The following is a 19,615-nucleotide window of genomic DNA, read 5'->3' as shown; positions in this document are numbered from 1 at the left end:
ATTCCCCCTTAATTAGGGCTCTGTTTGGGCATTCAAACTGAATCATGGTTGCCTAATTTATAACGTAGGGATAACACACCACAGGGTTCTGGTGGGGATTAAAAAGGTGATATATGTGTGCATGTAGGTGAAAATGCTTATAAACTGTACTGTGCTATGTTGATTTAAGGTCTTGTTAGTATTCCTCTCTCGCAGTCAAATATGGGAAAAATTCCACCCGAACAATCACATACAGAGTCTCCATTTTATAAATATATTCTCAGCACTGTTTAGTTACTGTCTTAGCTGGAATAACTGCCTTACAAAAGACTTTTGTTGCTGAATGTGCTGGAGATTAAAGGACTTAAGGAAAAAAGAAACAAGGCTTTGCCAGTCTCTTTAAGGACCCAAGGAAAGCCCCAAGGACACGTGCAGTAAAATGTTGTAAGTAGATTCTTTTCCAGTTTTATGAAGTGGAGCAGGCCACAGGCTCTCACTGAAAAGTGGAGAGTAACAGTGCATCTCACAAACTGAGATGAAACAGGGGTCAAACCATGGTCTTGGTATTATGCACACAACTCATATTTAAAGAGATGCTGAGAATCAATTGTACGTATATTTGGCTGTAGTCAAATAAAGCTGTGAAGGCTATTTATTTTCTTCTGTGAAAAAAATACCAAAGACAAACCTTCCAAATTTCACAAAGTTTTTACTGTTTACGTCTCATATAGGTGGCTGCCACTGCAACAGACATTTTCAAGCTACTCTAGCAGGGATGCACGTGCTTTGTATAAACCCCAATTCAATGATGTAAGCAGAGTTCTAGCTGATCTGAACTATTCCCGATGCCTGGCAGTCTTGGACGCAAACTAGATGAGTGGCAGGGCCCTCGGTTTTTTGGCCAGTTGTTACAAATTTCATAAATGGGAACTGGGCTGAAGGAACAACTCTCAATGGTCTCTATGCCATCAGAGTGGGGCAGTCACGAGAATAACCCAAGTCTGAAGATAATTAAAAAGTAATTCCAATGGCATATTGAAATGCTTTGCTTTTGGCCTTTTGTTTAAATTATTTTGGAGAGGCTAATTTTTAACCTGGAATCTACCAATGTCAACATGTATCAAAAAATGTTTAAATGTTCACACCTTTGAATCAGTAATTCTAATTTGCAATCTATTCTAAAGAAATAATGCAGAAGAAAGAAGATCTATATGTCCAAAGATGTGAATTTAAAGCTTGTTTTTGACAGAGGAAAACTGGGGTAAACTATGGCTCATTCAAATGCCTATGCAACATTGTAAATATTTATAAAATCTTTTAAACACATGGAAAATAGTTACAAATGAAAAACAAGATGTAAAAAATATATGGATAGCACTATCAAAAATGGCTGTATAATACATGCCTAGAAAAACACTAGAATAAAATATAATAAAATATGAACTGGGTAGAATAAAAATATTAATGATTGATTTCAATGTATTCTACAGATTTCTTTAACATTTTTCTTCAATAACAAAGATCTTTATTGAAAATGAAATTAATTCTGGGAATTAACATTCCCAGAACACACAGCTGAAATTAAATGAACAAGGATATGTAAGTCCAGAATTTAAAACCCACTGTGGTTTGTCCGACAAGCTAAACATCTGATGGCTGTTTAGCAGCTGCAAAATATATCCTCCTGGTCTCAGTAGGTCACTGCCTCTGTTTAAAATTTTGCTTTTACACATTGCCAGGGAATTAGGTAGAGCAAAGTGAATTTACTGAGTTTTTTTCTTAGTGTTACCAAAGTATTTAAACACAATCTTAAAGATTCTTTTGGATCAATATTCTATACTTAGTTCAATTCTGAGCAAACAAAAATAAAATTCACTCGTCTCCTCTCCGGAATGGCACTTTGGGCAAAGTAATAGCTAATTCATTTATCTACTACACACCTAGCCATAGTTACATTCTTTATAAGCTCTTAAGTCTATAATTAAATTATGATGTATTCATAGGCCACAAACATGAATGTACTTTTGTTCATCTTTTCCCTTCCAGTATAAACTGCACAGAAAATAAATGCTTCCAACGATAAAGAGCTGAGTACACATGTGTGTGTATTCTTTGCTCCTATGCATTCTTATTAACCTGACTTAAAAGGGCTCTTTTATTTTAGTGTAAATGCCACTTCTGCCTTCCCACACATTACCAACCACCAGATGGACCACAGGTTTGTAGGCTTCTTAGAGAAGGGGCATTATCGTCCTCACCACTGCAAATTTCCTTATTATGGCACCTTGCACAGCATTTACAGAAAGCAGGCACTTGACTGACAGGGAAGTCATTATCATTTTCCACTTCTAATGACAGCGAGGACCAGGTAACCGTTGTTTCCCGAGTTACGTGATGCGTGAACTCATAGGAGCCAGGAGAGAGCCTGACTGCTAAGCGTAAACCTGGAGAGGGATGAGAGGCCCGGCTGCGGGCAAGGTGAGGGATGGCACCATGAGCCTGGCTCTGCGTGAGGGAAGGAAGGGCACCCAGGAGACCAGCTGGTGGTAAGGCTGGAGAGAGAAATGGGAGGACCTTCCTGCCACCCTACAAAGACTTAGTAAAATCTACACTTCTCATGAACGCCTTTGGGATGGGAGTCCTGCTTGCAGGTGGGTGCAGGGCAAAAATAAAGACTGATCACGGGGACAGTCAACACAGGGATAGCACATGTGTTTGTTAAACTGGGTCACGGGTCCAAGAATAATCTTCTAAGCACCTGCTTAGCGCGCACCTCCAAGCACCAGAACTATGCAAAGGAGGCATAACCCATACGTGTGCTCTGCTTTCAGAAACCCTGGTAGTTCCCTATTGCTTGTCACTGATCTGACCCTTTCTAACAGTGTTGATCATCATTATTTGTGGGTTCCGTATTTGCGAATCCACCTACTTGCTAAAATTGATTGGTAACCCCCAAATCAAATCATCCTTGGACATGCACAGAGTGGCAAAAAACGTGAGGCCCAGCTGAGGTCGAACAAGGCGACACCCCCCTTCTCGTTCCTGGTCTCACACTGTAACCTTGCGGTCTATTTAGTGCCACTGAGAATTCAACAGTGAACAAAAAGGATAAAAAGCACTGGGCTCACGGGACTTATGTTCTAGTGACGCGACTGAAAGGTTGGATTGTGCGCGTTTAGGTGAATACTTAAAGTACTGCGGTACTCAAACTTTTATTAATACCAACAAGACCGATGGATGTAGAAATACTTTCATTGCGTCCGATTCAGATTACAGCACTGAAACAGTCAAGGAAGCAGTTAAGCCACCACGCTGCTTGTGTTGTATCGAGTGATCGTGTTTTCTAGGGCTTCCGCTTCCTGTGGTGTACTAGATAGCCTGAAAAGTCATCCTGCTGTAAAACACGAGAAGCTGGATGAACGGAGCAAAAATTGGCCCATCACTACTATAATTATCCCGAGGAAACGATGCACCCCCTAGGTCACATGAAGTCTTTTAAGAACAATGGTTCCGAACCTCGCCTGGACATTAAATCATCTGGGGAGCTTTTAAAAGTCCTGCTGCCCAGATCACAAGCAAACTAATTAAACCAGCATCCTGGAGCGGCACTCAGGCATCAGCAATTTTATAAAACTCCCTAGGTGATCTGGTGTCCAGCCAAGGTCAAGAACTACTGCTTTAGAAGGTGATAGGGTATATAGTGCATGGAGAGGCAGTAGTCCCAATGTTCTGTCAACTTCACTCAAAATTACCGACGCTGGGGAATCTGCAAAGTTATCCAGCTTCTTAAATCTCTTCTCCACAACCTCATTTCTTCTGCTTTCCCCCCTTATACTGGGAAGTGGATGCTATCACTTTTCAGATGGATGCAAAGAACCAACCTAAGTGGGTACCTTCCTGAGTCTAAATATGCCCGTTTATAGTTAAACATTTGAGTTTTTAAAATGAGTTCCCGCTAAGCTAAGGCTACATATGAAAGCCAAAGAAGAGACACGTGAATTGCAAACAAAAGGCTTTATTATTTCCATCAATAAGTCTCTAAAAGTCAAGGGTAATACCCAATATGGACTTAATGGATACTAATCATACTCTTCCTCTGCCAATCTCTGTGTTTTTGGTTCACATTCCTCTTTGGAGACAATAACTCCATTTTTTTTTTTTTTTAAATGAACCAACCAGCATTTCCTATACATGTAGGGAAGAAATACACCAGTAATTACTGAATTTGAGTGTCCTGAAAATCCAAAATGTCCTCTATACATAAAAGGTGTTATTAGAAAATACTGTGTGTGACCTGCGCTCGAAGATGGAAATATTCCATGCTGTAAAAGCAAAGTGAATCCTCCGGCAGGTATCCTGCGGGGTTCCCATGTGATTGTGCATTTGGACTCTGGGATCTCTCCCCGATGGAGTAGGACTCCCTGTCCCGGAATCCTTGAAGCGCAAGAACAAGAGCTAGGCGGAAGTTTCCAGGGATTTGTTTATAAGAACATTACACTGCTATTTTGTTTGCATAGATCTAAACACAGGTTTCAGATCTAACCTGGAGATAGTTTGGATTGGTCAAAGTTAAGACATCAAGACGTCACAGTCAAGGCACTTATAAACTAACTCATACCAGGGTTTATGATGCTAATAACAATAAAAACTGAAGTGAAAACAGCATTTAATGAGACTTTACTATATGCCAGGTACCCGTGCTTTTCACGTATCTCACTTAAGCTCCCAACAACCCTAAGTGGCAGACAGTATTATTATACTTGATTTGCAAGTAAGAAAACTATGAATCAAGGAGGTTAGAGTCACACAAACAGTTAAGTGGCGGAGAGGAATTTGACTCAGGTGGTCCGAGTCCAAAGTTCACCCACTCACCCCTCTGCTGTATTTTCCCATGCATACCAGGCACATTTTGGTTTCTGGTGACCAGCATAGTCACAAGAGTTGAAGACAAGAGTCAGGCCTGGGGTCAGCCTTGGGGACCTGTTAAGCCCATGGTCACCATGGGATGTGGCCATCTCCCCAACCCTCTGGACTGGACCTGAGAGGGGTCACAGGGTTTGGGGCTGATTACACGGAATGGATTAGGCTCCTAAGACATCTGAAAAACTGCATCCCAAAGGAGTATCAAGAAGAGAAGGGACAGCCAACTCCTGGCTGACGTGGACCGAGCTGGCTGCGTTATAGGGGTGGCACACCAAGTGTCCGCGTCTTCATTGTCTTGTGGGGGAAGCCAGGAGATGGCTCATGAGTCTGGGGATGGAGTTGAGGAAGCAGATTGAGCAGAGCTCACCATTTATAAAGTTGCCGGCCAGGCTCTGTAGCTAAGAAAGGGGTGGGAGGTGGAGAAAGAACACCACATTTGCACTCAGTCAGACAGGAAAAAGGGGCAGCGTGTAATGACAGGCCAGGCAGAGCGGGTGAAAAGAAAGAGGCTTCAGATGAGGCGGGGCTGACAACCTGCCCACATCACGACTGGGTCCTGAACAGGCCTGCCCTGGACCTGACAGTTATCTTCTAGTGCATCAAAGGCTCGGTGGTATAGAGAGAGCCAAGCTGGATCAGCTTCTGTCTTCTGCTCTGCAGCTCTGATCTGAGACACAGCTGAGCAGAGAGCGGCCTCTGGCTCCACAGTCCTGACCTGTCAAAACTCAGGCAGCATCTTCATCTCTGCCCCAGCCTGCCCTCTCCAGCTGGGCTGAGCATCTCTAATAAGCGGCCTCGCTGCACGGATCCCTGGCCTCACCTCCTCTAACTCAGAGCTGCGCCGCCACCTGGGCACTTCATTCTGGATCACGCGCTCTACGGCTTCCTGAGCGGTGTCCCCCGGAAGCCAGGGCTGCGGTGTAATTGCTGCAGCTTCTATTGAAATTCACTTTTGGATTTCCGTTCCCTGAGCAGAAAGTTCTGAAAGCTCCCAGGGAGAAGGGAGCAGGCTTTGCATCCTGCAGGCTTGGGCTATCCTGAAAATTCCTAAAGCCTCATTTCTGTGTGGTCTCTTTCAAAACCTTCTGAAAGTTCCAGGAGATATATTTCTTGATAACTTTTTCTCCCTTGCTTGAGGTCGGGCCAGAAGAGAGCTGAACAGATGTCAGGTCTGAAGCTTTCCCAATTCAACCAGTTGACCGCCGGCCTGCTAATCTGCCCTAATGTAAATGAAATGTCTTTGAGCTTTTCTCACTCAGAGAAAAAGACAAGACTCCAAAAAAGCTGGAGACGTCCCTTCTTCAAGAAAAACAACATGAAAGAACAGGGTGACTGGAGTCAGCTGCATTTCTGCCTGTTAGAATATTAAAGTGTGCTTGTTTTCCTCTTTCTCAGAAAGTCACAATGGATTATCTTGAGTTCTCAAACTCCTACATGGATTTTTCCTTCTTCTGCAAGTTGTCACTTGACTGACAAAAGATATGCTTCAGTCCCTAAAAATGCAAATTCCCTGAAGAGAGTACTGACCTACAATGAACTACAGCTGAGATGTGGAGTAAATGTTATTATCCCAACTAGGAATATTGATGGCTCCATGCTGGGGGCAGGCCTCAGTCAGCACTCAGGGCTAAAACCTCAGGTGAAAGCACATACTTGAGCGTGTTGACAGTTATCTTAGTGATTTTCCCCTATATCCTGGTTGGAGTTACCAGAAAGGCCTGGCCAGTGATCAAACACCACACACAAACGTTATACCCCAAGAGGTCCTGCTTGGGAAAATATCCAGGCCAGCTGCCCCCAGCATACTGGATCTTTAAGAGCCTCTTGGTTGCAATTAAAGACACTGGCTCTCCGACTTCCAATCTGGCCCTGGAATGGCTGACTCTAGACTGGGCTCAGGGATCTGTACAAAGGTGCCCCAGAGACACTCATTCATTGAAGACATACCATCTTTTGCTGAATATATTATGACATTTATTACAAGGTGTACCACATTACCACAAAAAGCCAATTAAACTATGATATCAACTCTGTTATCATATAGAATTTCTCTTTTATGCTATTGAAAGAGCTCTTTTAGAGCAGTTTAGACGGGAATGTATCACATATCCCCCTTGTCGATTCATCAAAAGGCAAACAGAAGCAAGATAAATTCATTAAGCTCTTCCTAATGCTTTTTCATACCCAAGAGTTTGACTTTGTGAATCACTTTTGTTTTAAGCTGTTAATTTTGAAATAATTTTAGGTTTACAGAAGAGAAAGACACTATGTACACAGAGCCGATGCCACTGGGTCTACATGCCACACTGTGAACAGCAAGGCTGTAGCAGAATTCCTAGATTTATGTACCAGGACTGCTAGTTACTGGCTGTGTGATGGCTGACCTTCAGTTCCTTATTTGGAAACTGGGATAATCATTCCCCTTATCTTCCCAAGGCTGTTGTGAGGTTTTGGAGGAAACATCCACAGAAACCCTAAGTGCTGCACAAACATCAGTTATCATTAACACACCCTACAAGGCACTATGTAGGGTTCTGGTCCCAAAGGAGTTTACAGTCCAGTCAATAACGGTTCTTTGCATTTATTTGGTGCCGCACAGTTTTACAGTGACTTCATATCCATTCTATAATCTGACCTTCGCAATGATCCTGTGAAGTAGGTAGACTATACTGTGCCTTCATTTGTAATATATGTTATCCTGAGGTTTGGAGGGGGTTCCTTTCTCATAGTGGTAAACTCTACTTTGAGCACGTTGGCTTGTCCTTGGCCTTGCCAACACTCTGTAAGTAACTTCAGACCATGTGAACGGGGCTTTGTCAACAGTGGGTTACTAGGACTGTCTAACCTGGTCTGAACCTTTCTTACTTTTCAGACACCAAACTTTGCCACCTGGACCTGCTTTGGGGCCCAGGCGATTTCATGGATGCCTCCTCTCTCTGGGAACCCACTGCTTGGTGGAGGCCCTGAGCGGGTGGGGCTCTTGCTAGCTCCAGCTCTTTCTAATTAACCTCACCCTGCTTTCCTCCTAGGATGGTTAAGTCAATTCAACAGATAAGCATTTTCAAAGGCACCGGATCACTTGCCATTAAACCAGCTTGGGATAAAACAGAATTCAACCATTTTACACATTAATTTTCAGTCAAGAATAAAACACCAATTTTGAATTTTTCTTTATGGCGAGGGAGAGGCCACTGCCGGGACCCCATCGAATCCCCGGACTCTTAGCCTAAAACCATGCCCAAGTTCAAGCAACGAAGAAGAAAGCTAAAAGCCAAAGCGAAAAGATTTTTCAAAAGGAAAGAGGCCTCTCACTTTCAGTCTAAGCTAGTTACACCTCCCGCTCCACCACCCTCACCAGAAAGAGTGGTTATTCCTTCAACAGATACACCCCTTAGCAGAAGCTGGCTAAGACCGTCCTGGAACTTCAAATTTCCCAATTTTAAAGATGCAGTAAAGCTTTGGACAAATAGAGTATGGTCTATATACAACTGGTTTCAGAACTGCATGGCCTGGAGTTTGGAAGTACTGAAAGACACCATCTTTCCATCCCGTTTCTGCCACCAAGAACTTCATAGACTAAAACAACGGTTTCGCATTTTGGAAAGTGAATTACACAAGCTCCAGGAAGCATTGAAGGCCGTCTCAGAAAATTCTTCCTGTCCAAGCTGTGGTTAGATGTGTCACATGCGTGGTAAACTTACAAATGTGCCTGCATGTGCTCTAACCACCCCTGGAGACTCCGAGGCTGTACTGCCCACCTCACTGCCACAGCCAGCCAGTCGTCATCCCCCGCCCCCTCCGCCCCCGCTCCCTCCGCCTCCACCACTGACAGCACCTTTGCTGCTCAGAAAATCTGATCTCACTAAGGCACATCAGGCTGGACCATTAAAAAAAAAATGTACCCATGCATATAACAGTTAAAGATCTACTGACTGTGAAATTAAAGAAGACACAGAGTTTTGATGAAAGGAGGAAGCTTGTACCATCACCAAAGGCACAGAATCCACTAGTTACTGTCTCTGACCTGCGGTGCGTTTCCCTGAAACCGAAGTCCAAAGTGTTATCAACTCGAGTTACAAATGTCTTAATTACTCCTGGTAAAAGCCAGTTAGATCTGCGAAAACTACTCAGAAAAGTCGATGTAGAGAGGAGCCCAGGTGGAACCCCACTTACCAATAAAGAAAATATGGAAACAGGAACTGGGCTGACCCCAGTAATGACCCAGGCCTTGAAGAGAAAGTTTCAGGTGCAGTTATGACATTAAGAAAATAACCTGGTGCCCATTCATCTTGGGTAGTCTCAGGTAATTGAAAAGCAAAGTATTTCAGCCTGTAAAGTTCATGCATTCATTAAGTGCTACAAACTTAACCATAAAAAACAGACCCTCTAGATTTTATTTCTGTTCCCTATAATCAATTAAGAAGTAAAACCATCCCCCATTCAAACCTAACTGTTCCAAAAGAATTTGAAACAAAAACTCCAATGTGACCTTAAAAATTAGAATATCATGGGACTTCCCTGGTGGTGCAGTGGATGGGACTCCGCTCTCCCAATGCAGGGGGCCTGGGTTCAATCCCTGGTCAGGGAACTAGATCCTGCATACATGCGCAACTGAGAGTTCGCATACTGCAACTAAGGAGCCTACATGCTGTAACTAAGGAGCTGGCAAGCTGCGACTAAGGAGCCCTGGAGCCACAGCTAAGGAGCCTGCCTGCTGCAACTAAGACCTGGCGTAACCAAAACAATAAATAAATGGTTTTTTAAAAAAAAAAAAGAAAAAAAGAATAAAACACCCCTCCCTCCATTATCAACCTGTTTTTTTTTTTTTTTTCTCCTGACCTCCTCACTTTCTCTTGGAGACTTCATGGGGGTAGTGGGATACTGGTGGGGTGATGGTCTATGATCAACCTGAAAAATCCACACAAGTCAGGCTTGGCAAAGCTTTCCTTAGAGATTTCTATAGTCCCTCCCACTCTCCTACCCCCCTCATAAAGAGTAGAGGACTCACTGGGAAATCTTTAAAATTTCCTAAAGTAACTAGACTCATTCATTTACATATTCCTAAGTCTGCTTCCATCTCAAAGCTTTTTAACGGTGCCACTCCCGGATCTAAACTACAAAAAACGTTAGTCATGTGTTCCCTGGCTTAAAAATTCTTTTGACAATAATTCACCTTTTTTTTGTTTTTTTTTCAAACAGTTGCTAAAAACAAGATGTTATTTATCTTACAATTAAAAACACAGATGAGGTGAGATCATTTGTGGGGTAGCTTGAGGTAAAGGAAGCACCATAATCTTATCCACTGTGGGGAGGAATTTAGAATGAGGGAAGGCTGGCTGGCCTTGGACCCTATCCAAGGGAGTTCTGTCACTAAACTACCCAAAAGAGAGCCTTATAAGGCAGTTTCTTCTAGAAGGCAAGTCTGTAATAAACCCTGAGGGCAGGCTCTAGAGAAAGATGGAAATCGTATCTAAGGGCATCAAATAAATGCCTTCTCAGCTCAATCACTCCGTAGCGTAGGTCTAGAGTGCAAAAGATCTTAAAAGTTATAACATCCTCTCCCAGACACTTCCCCTCCTCCCTTAGGAAGCTGAGAGATAACCTAAAAGGGAATCTTGGAAACAGAATTCTCCTGACTCCCACATAGCACTTACAGTATCCAACAGCTTTTATTGCAAGTTCTTCCTGGTGTGCAATTTAAATGTGCCTTGTGGCTATTTAATTCCAGCCTGTTAATTCCTCTCCCGAAGAGCTGTAGAACAGTAGGTCAGGCACCTTCCATTTAATTCCCAAACCACAAAGAAACATTAACTTGTTCTTTCGATTACATTCCTTTAAAAGAATCTTGTGTGCGTGTGTGCGTGTGTGTGTGTGTGTGTGTGTGTGTGTGTTTGAAACTCTTGTATTTTATTTTTTTAACATCTTTATTGGAGTATAATTGCTTCACAATGGTGTGTTAGTTTCTGCTGTATAACAAAGTGAATCAGCTATACATATACATATATCCCCGTATCTCTTCCTTCTTGCATCTCCCTCCCTCCTACCCTCCCCATCCCACCGCTCTAGGTGGTCACAAAGCACCCAAGCTGATCTCCCTGTGCTATGCGGCTGCTTCCCACTAGCTATCTATTTTACGTTTGGTAGTGTGTATATGTCCATGCCACTGTCTCACTTTGTCCCAGCTTACCCTTCCCCCTCCCCGTATCCTCAAGTCCATTCTCTAGACTTTTAAAAGAATCTTAAGGCAACCTATGGAATAGGAGAAAATATTTGCAAATGATGCAACCAACAAGGGCTTAATTTCCAAAATATACAAACACCTTACACAACTCAAACACAAAAACCCAAACAACTCAGTCGAAAAATGGGCAGAAGACCTAAATAGACATTTCTCCAAAGAAGCCATACAGATGGCCAAGAGGCACATGAAAAGATGCTCAACATCACTAATTATTAGAGAAATGCAAATCAAAACTACAATGAGGTATCACCTCACACCAGTTAGAATGGCCATCGTTAAAAAGTCTATAAATAAAAAATGCTGGAGAGGGTGTGGAGAAAAGGAAACCCTCTTGCACTGTTGGTGGGAATGTAAATTGATACAGCCACTATGGAGAACAGTACAGAGGTTCCTCAGAAAACTAAAACTAGAATTACCGTATGACCCAGCAATCCCACTCCTGGCCATTCATCCAGACAAAACTCTAATCCAAAAAGATACAAGCACCACTATGTTCATAGCAGCACCATTCACGATAGCCAAGACATGGAAACAACCTAAATGTCCATCAACAAATGAATGGATGAAGAAGATGTGGTACATATATACAATGGAATACTACTTGGCCATAAAAAAGAACAAAATAATGCCATTTGCAGCAACATGGATGCAACTAGAGATTATCATACTAAGTGAAGTCAGAAACAGAAAGACAAATACCCTATGATATCCACTTATATGTGGTATCTAAAATATGACACAAATGAACCTATCTACAAAACAGACTCACAGACATAGAGAACAGACTTGTGGTTGCCAAGGTGGGGGGAGGGGAGGGATGGACCGGGAGTTTGGGGTTAGTTGATGCAAACTATTACGTATAGAATGGATAAACAACAAGGTCCTACTGCATAGCACAGGGAACTATATTCAACATCATGACATAAACCATAATGGAAAAGAATACAAAAAAGAATGTATATATATGTATAACTGAGTCACTTTGCCATACAGCAGAAATTAACACATTGTAGATCAACTGTACTTCAATAAAAAAATAATTTAAAAAAAGAATCTTAAGTCCTTTAAGACCTTCTTCAAGGCTGCCTATTTTATTTTCTAAAGCTTCTTCAGGTTTTCAATTCTTTCCTAAGATGCAGTGATTAAAACTGGGTAAAGGGATAAGAACGAACCAACAACTCACTCAACTTTCTGGAACTTTCTGTCTGAAAAAGGGCAACTGAAGCCAGAAGAATATTTTAAAGCATTTCTATTGGGCTGGGGTAGACTCTTTGAGATGTGACTTTTTCTGATTCTGATCTAAAAGCGAGGTGAGTCAATGTCAGATGTATTCCCTGGTCTACACATCAGACAGGCAGAAGATGCAAGGAGAGAAGAGGGCAGACATGCAGCAGAGCCCATTGCCTGCATTTCCAATGAGAAGGCATTTTGAGAGGAGTCCTGTGTTTAATCAACAAATATTTAGGGAGTGTCCAACCATTAGCCAGCCACTGTGTTTATGAAGAATAATCAAGATGGAGTCCCTCTTCTAGGATGCTCCCAGTCTAGTGGGGAAGACAGACATTCAAAGAGCTCTTTGGAGTCAGTGGAAGATGCTGTACCAACTAGAAGAGTTCTTTCTCTCCTCAGGAGCTCTGTTCCCTTTCCTGAAATCCTCACGAGGGTCCTCGGCATGGCTTGGCCCACCTCACTTAATACTGCTCAACCATCCCTAAGTCTCTATCCTTTGCCCTGGTGTACATTCTTTACAGCACATACTACTACATGAAAGTATCTGTTCACTTGTTTCTGTCTAAAGCTTATGGTAAATGCCACAAGAGAGGGATCTTGTCTATCTTATTCAAGTCTGCTTACCCCGACAACAGAAGAGTGCCTGGCAAATTCATATATTCATTCATTCATTCAACATATATTCAAAGCATCTACTAGTGCCAGGCACTGATCTCGGCCCTTGAGGATAGAACAGGGAGCAAGAATTCCCTTCCCTCCTGGAGCTTACTTTCAAGTTGAATAATGACAACAGTAAACATTCATTGAGTGCTTTCTATGGATTATCTTATTGAATCCTCACAACAATTCTATGAGATAGGTATGATTATAATCGTTATATTATAGGTGAGTAACCAAGGCCCAGAGAGGTCAAGGAACATGCTCAAAGCTCAGTAAGTGGCAGGGTTAAGATTTACACTCAGGGAGTCTGGTTCTAGAGTTCTGCATCTTAACTATTCTGCTAGAATGTCTCTTGTTCACATATACATAGTACATGTGCAATGAATATTGTTTAAAAAATTGCTAGAGGGCAGAGGAGCTGAATAGGTATTTTTCCAAAGAAGACATACAGATGGCCAATAGGCACATGAAAAGATGTTCAACATCACTAATTATTAGGGAAATGCAAATCAAAACCACAATGAGCTATCACCTCAAACCTGTGTCAGAATGGCTATTATCAGAAGAGGATGTGGAGAAAAGGCAACCTTTGTACACTGTTGGTGGGAATGTATATTGGTGCAACCACTATGGAAAACAGTATGGATATTCCTCAAAAAATTAAGAATAGAACTACCATACAATTCTACTATCCCACTTCTGGCTATTTACCTAAAGAATAAGAAAACACTAATTTGAAAAGAAATACACACCTTATGTTCATCACAGCATTATTTACAACAGCCAAGATACGGAAACAATGTTAAGTGCCCATCCATGCATGAATGGATAAAGATGTGGTACATATACATAATGGAATACCACTCAGCCATAAAAAAGGTGAAATCTTGTCATTGGCAACAACATGGATGGACCTTGAGGGTATTGTGCTAAGTAAAGTAAGTCAGACGGAGAAGGATAAATATTGTATGATTTCACTCATATGTGGAATCTAGAAAAAATAAAACCCTAAAATAAATAAACAAAGCAAACAAAAATAAACATGTAGATACAGAGAACATAGCAGTGGTTACCAGAGGGGGTAGGGTGGGGGAGATGGCAAAATGGGTAACGGGGGTCAACTGTATGGTGACAGATGGAAACGAAATTTTTGGTGGTGAGCACCCTGTTGGGTATACAGAAGTAGAAACATAATATTGTATACGTGAAACTTATCTAATGTTATAAATTAACGTTACGCCAATAAAAAATTTTAAAAAGTAACACCCTCCACCCCCCCCCCCACAAAATGTATAAACAGAATCAGAACATAAAAAAAAAGTCTGGGGTCTTCCCTGGTGGCGCAGTGGTTGAGAGTCCGCCTGCCGATGCAGGGGACACGGGTTCGTGCCCCGGTGCGGGAAGATCCCACATGCTGCGGAGTGGCTGGGCCCGTGAGCCATGGCCGCTGAGCCTGCGCGTCCGGAGCCTGTGCTCCGCAATGGGAGAGGCCACAACAGTGAGAGGCCCGCGTACCGCAAAAAAAAAAAAAAAAGTCTGGAAGCCTACACAGATCTGCAAAAGGACAAAGACATCATTATGGGGGTTGGGGAGGGGAAAGACAAGGGGTTTCACAAAGAAAGTGACACCAGCTGATCCTTGAAGGCTAAGAGTTCAAAGGGTGGAAAGATAAGTGAGGGTGTGATTATAAACAACAGCAAAGAGCAAACAATTACGGTGGCCGGACCACAAAGGGGGTTGGACAGAAGAGGCCAAAATAAGAGTTATTGCTAGGTAGTTTTTTAACTTGCTACTAAAGGTACTAGCAAGCAAGACCCTTAAGAGTGAATTCCGATTCCACAAATAAAAATTAATTCTAAGGAAGAAGAGGGGATGGGACCCAAAGGAAACAAGGGATTGCCAAGGAGCTCAGCTATAACGGCCCATGAACAAAAAGAGTAACCAAGAACCGGAATAAGGGAGCACCATGTTCTCTTCTAACTGTGAGATTTTATTACACATCTTGGTGTCTCTATTAACTTTTTATTAAACTGAATTTTCAAATCTCCTCTTCCAGTTTCGCATGACTTCAGGGACCTGAATAAGATCTAATGGCACTAAATTAATGATAACAGTTTTAGATTTGAGATTATTACGTCACTACCTTTTAGATAGATTTATTTTTAGAAAGATGGCTTTGCCTCTTATCACAGAGGCACAGAAAACAAGCAGACCAAGGTCTCTCCACAGAAGGTGGGTAAGTGTTGACCTCAGAAAAGAAGGGACTGGGAAAAGATTCAGAGTGGCTCCAGGGCAAGCACTCTGGGAGGTAGGTTTGTAACTTGCATGGACACTTTGTTAATCAAAGTATCCTGTTTTGTGCATCCTCAGCTGTAAAGCATCTTAGCACAGTGCTGACACCTGACAGATGCTCAATAAATGCGGGTTAAATGAGACCAATCACCAGAAGGAATGATGCCCCCTCCCTCTCAATACTTGAGGAAGCATAAAGTTTCTTCCGCGGGTAGAAGAAGAACCCTTTCTAGGCTGGAAGAACCTAGAAAATGCATTTCCTATTCTTTGCAAAGCCCCAATACTAAATGGCACAGAAGTTAATGGCACTCTGATGGGTTTGCTTCTATAATTGTTAAAACACTTCCAGGAGTCAGGAGAAATATATTAGGAGATCTGGCTTTAGCCCCATTTATCTCTGCTGTGGAAAAGTACTCTGGTGGACCTCACATTCTTTTCTGCTCTCCCTGGCATTCTTCTATAAATGGCCCGAGGCACTAGACCCCTTATCTCTAAATTTAGGTTGGGAAGAAAGGTTAATATATGACAAGGTTTCCAGTTTTAGATGCTATTTCTCTTAACATTTTCCCCAAACATAAAGAAAAACTAGGTCTGTACCCTCCTGAGGTTTGCACTCTAGAGATGCTGAGGATCTGGTTTTCATGATAATGAGGTTATATGACTAGTTCTATATGACTATCAGTCTCAATATTTTATAATTGCACTGTGTGAGGGTTTAGAGATGTAAATAGCACGAGAGAAGATGGATAAAACTAGCTACAGGCTAGAATTGACAATAATACTTAAATAATCACCAAGCTATCCTTCTGCTCTGATAAGGCAAGTTCCAGTGATTTGGAAAGACTAGGGAAAAATTCCCCTTGGAACGTGTAAGAAAAATGTCAATATTTGGAATGAATTCTTAAGCTATGCTCATTTCTCTTTTCATGGTGTGACTGATAAATTAGACCCAAAGGGCTGTTTCTGTGGGGAAAGTGTGTGATTATTTTGGATTGTGATTTAAGTTTAAGGTGATGATAATATAGTTAACAGTAAGCTGGTTACACTATTTAAGGCTTTCAATAGTGAACTCTGAAATCAGTGGCAGATGACCTATTAGCCATGTGGACTTCTGGGAAAAACTAAAAAAAAAAAAGAATTACTTGGAAAGCTTGGAGAAAGTCTGAACTGTGTTAAAGAAGCAACTGCTTCTGTCATTTCAGGAGAACTGCCTCTTCTCTCCCTTTTTCCTACCTTGGCTGGGACCAGGAGAGAAACTGCCAAGGTTGCATTTCTAACCTTCCCTTGAAACTACTGCCTAAGCAGACATTAGAATTAAAAGCTCTTTTTTTTTTTCTTTTTTGCAAGTCCAGACTCTATGTTCCCCTTTCATTTATGGCAAGCTTGGACTTGTTTGGAATAAAATAAACGATCAAACATAACCTCAAAGGCATTCCTGCTGAACAGTGCATCCTGGGGACAAATTACACAAGAAAGGAAAAAGAAAAACAAAATGGTCATAAGGTTCGCAACACAAACGACATCATAAAAACATCCTTCAAAGAGTTTGTATTTTTTTGCCCACAAATAATTAGCTAGTTAGATTACTGTTTGAGAATCTGTAACTTCCAGTAAGTGAATTATTTTCCTTAATATTAAGAAACCATGAAATCCAATTTTTAAAATTCTTACAATCTAACCAATCAAACATGGGACAAACAACTTCTCTCTGAAAGTCCTTATACTGTATTTCATCGTCAAACGCCTTTCTCCTATCTCTTGACTTCATCTCTATACACTCAAGCCAAGAAAGAATGGAGAGAAAATGACATTTTTGGGTTCCTAGAAGAGTGGGGGCAGCTTTTGCGAATCAACTTGCCAGCTGTTCGCATGACCTGGGTGAGCTTTGGGGACGGGAGAATCTGTAGTATCTGGAAATCTTTTCTATACATACACTCGCCCTGCAAGTCCTCACTTTCTTGGCGCACGCATCAATCTCTCAAAACCACCAAAAAAAGAGAAGGGGAGGCGTCGCCCACCCCTCCCGGCATCACACGGCTGCCAACTCCCCCCTCCCCGAGTCTGCCCGGATGCCCACGGGAGAAGCCGCGGGAACCAGCCAGGTGCGCCGGCCGCGGACGCCCTGTCGGCTCTTCCCCGCAAGGGGGCGCCTGGTTCTCCCCGCCCGGCGGCGCGGGGTCGGAGTCGGAGGGGAAAGCGCACATGCCCACCTTGCTCGCAGGTGCCCTTGCTGACCTGGGTGATAGCCTTCTCCCCGCGGCTCTCGGCCTTCAGGCTGGCGGCGCGCAGCTGGCAGCCGCTGGGGTAGGTGATGCCGTTGCTGCCGCACACCGGGTAGCGGCTCTTGCACACGCACACGCCGCTCACCTCCGGGCCGCCGGCTGCTGCCCCGGCTTTACCCTTCCGCCTCTTGCGGCTCTTCACGCACTCCATCCCCGGCGCGCAGTGCCCCCTGCCGGCGCCGCTGCCCCCGCACGGCTCGCCCTCGCCGCGGGCGCACACCGGGCAGCAGCCGCACGCGTCGCGGGTCTCGCCCAGCTGGCAGCCCCGCGGGGGCAGGGGCGGGCAGGCGGCCGGCTCGCAGGGGCCGCAGGCGTCCGAAGAGGAGGAAGAGGAGAGGGGCAGAAGCAGGAGCAGCAGCCCGGCTGCACCGAGGAGCAGGGCGGACAGCGGCGGCCGCTCCATGGCGGGGAGCGTTGGCGGCGGCGGGAGCGCGAGTGAGGCGCGTCCTGCCGGCCAGCGCTTTAAATCCGGCGCCCCGCCCGGCCGGGCCGCGGGAACCACACCCCCCGGGCGGCTAGAGCTTGGCCGCCTCGTCCGCACCGCCCCTCCCGGGACCGCGGGGCTCGAGCGCGCCCCTGCTGGCGGGGCATCCGCTGGGCCCGGGGACGCTCCGTCTCACGCCTCTTCGCTTTTGGTTTTGGCTCTGAGCGCACCCCGCCGGCTGCTGCTCAGGCCCCTGCTCCCGAGGGCTGCACCCCGTCCTTTGGGGCTCTCCCGCAGTGAAGACAGTTCCCTCCCCTCTGGTCCCTCTACTCTCGCAGTCCGGGCATTCATACTTATTAACAACAGCTTTGAGATGACCCCATGTGTAATCCATTATATTCTCCGTGAGTCTGGGAGACCTGAGTGTTGATTGCTCCGCGGTTTGGGAAGCTCTTTTAAGAACAATTAGTTTTTCAAACCCCGCTTGGGGATTTTGTGTCCCCGTTGGCCACAGGCCCGGTGTGGTCTTGGGTGCCAAGCTAAAAGGACAAACCGTTGCCAACCACGCCTGTTCTCAGCACCTCATAACTGCTTCCTTATGCCAAGTTTTAAGTCTGAGTACTGGAACCCATGCGAGAACAAGTCATGTCTTCAGTTTATAATATGTGGTGCTGGACCTCCATCAAACCTCTCCGGAGAACTGAGCACAGCTGGGGGTGCCACTGAGGCCCCTAAAGCACCCCAGTTTTCACGAGTCATTCCGTGAGGTTTTTGATATAAACGACTGACAATTCCTCCTCAGTCTTTCTCAAAAGTGCTCTGCAAGCTCAACTTCAAAGCTTTTTTTTTCCAAGAAAAAGGGCTCTTCAAATCCCTCTTACCCAGACTTTTGTTTCCATGTTTATTAGATACGCAACACTGCAGTGTGCGTCATTCTGCACGTCACATCTGAATTCTTTTTTCTTAGCACAAATCCAAGGATGTATAGGATTGCTAACTCAAAGTGTGCGGTTCACTATGCCACCAGCAATGTATAGATGTCACTCTCACCAGTCTTCCTGGGATAATCATTGTAAACTTTTCTGAAAATTAGATAGTCACAAAACTCAGAGAATAAAAAACCAAGCACCCTCCTAACCAGAAAACCTAGCACCTATTCTTTGGCCTCTCCTTAGCATATTCTAGAAAAGTGGCACTTTTTTTTTAAAGGTCATGTGTTGTCATGACAATTGTTTATAAAACAATGAAAAGTCTTTGGAGCAGACTTTTTCTAAGTATTCTTGCCTTTGTCCCTCAGTAATAGAGTTTACATGACCCAGTCTACAGTCCCAAACTAAAACAAATGCAGAGAGGGCACTCTGATATTGCCTGTTCTATCTCAATTTTATTAATTCACTGGTCAAGGTCCACTAAGTTGGTTTCATGACCTGTTATAACTGTTGTAGTTTTAGGATCTCCAGAACCTGAGACAAGGATTCCAGTGCAATAGTTTACCTGAGAGGCCATGTCAGGACATACCAACTCTGGGGGGCGGGGGGGCGGGGCAGGGGCGGTAGGGAGTGAGCCGGAGGGGAAGACAGCCAA

The 19,615-nt window shown here is 43.8% G+C and overlaps 1 protein-coding gene and 1 pseudogene across 1 annotated transcript in view; one reads left to right on the top strand and one right to left on the bottom strand.

The window, feature by feature from the left end:
- The window catches only part of IGFBP7 (insulin like growth factor binding protein 7), an 83,711-nt gene extending 65,676 nt beyond the window's left edge, over positions 1-18,035 (bottom strand). The window contains exon 1 of the mRNA XM_060012467.1: positions 17,536-18,035. Within this exon, the coding sequence (XP_059868450.1) occupies positions 17,536-18,010 (475 nt within the window). The 5' untranslated portion in view covers positions 18,011-18,035. The remainder of the gene's footprint in view (positions 1-17,535) is intronic.
- On the top strand, positions 8,137-9,554 carry LOC132425440 (proline-rich protein 11 pseudogene; annotated as a pseudogene).
- Positions 18,036-19,615: the final 1,580 nt, after the last annotated feature.

This window comes from Delphinus delphis, chromosome 5 (assembly GCF_949987515.2).
Source record: "Delphinus delphis chromosome 5, mDelDel1.2, whole genome shotgun sequence".
In the NCBI taxonomy this organism is placed as follows: Eukaryota; Metazoa; Chordata; class Mammalia; order Artiodactyla; family Delphinidae; genus Delphinus; species Delphinus delphis.
Note: the sequence above shows the minus strand (reverse complement) of the source record. Positions and strands in the feature narration are given on the sequence as shown.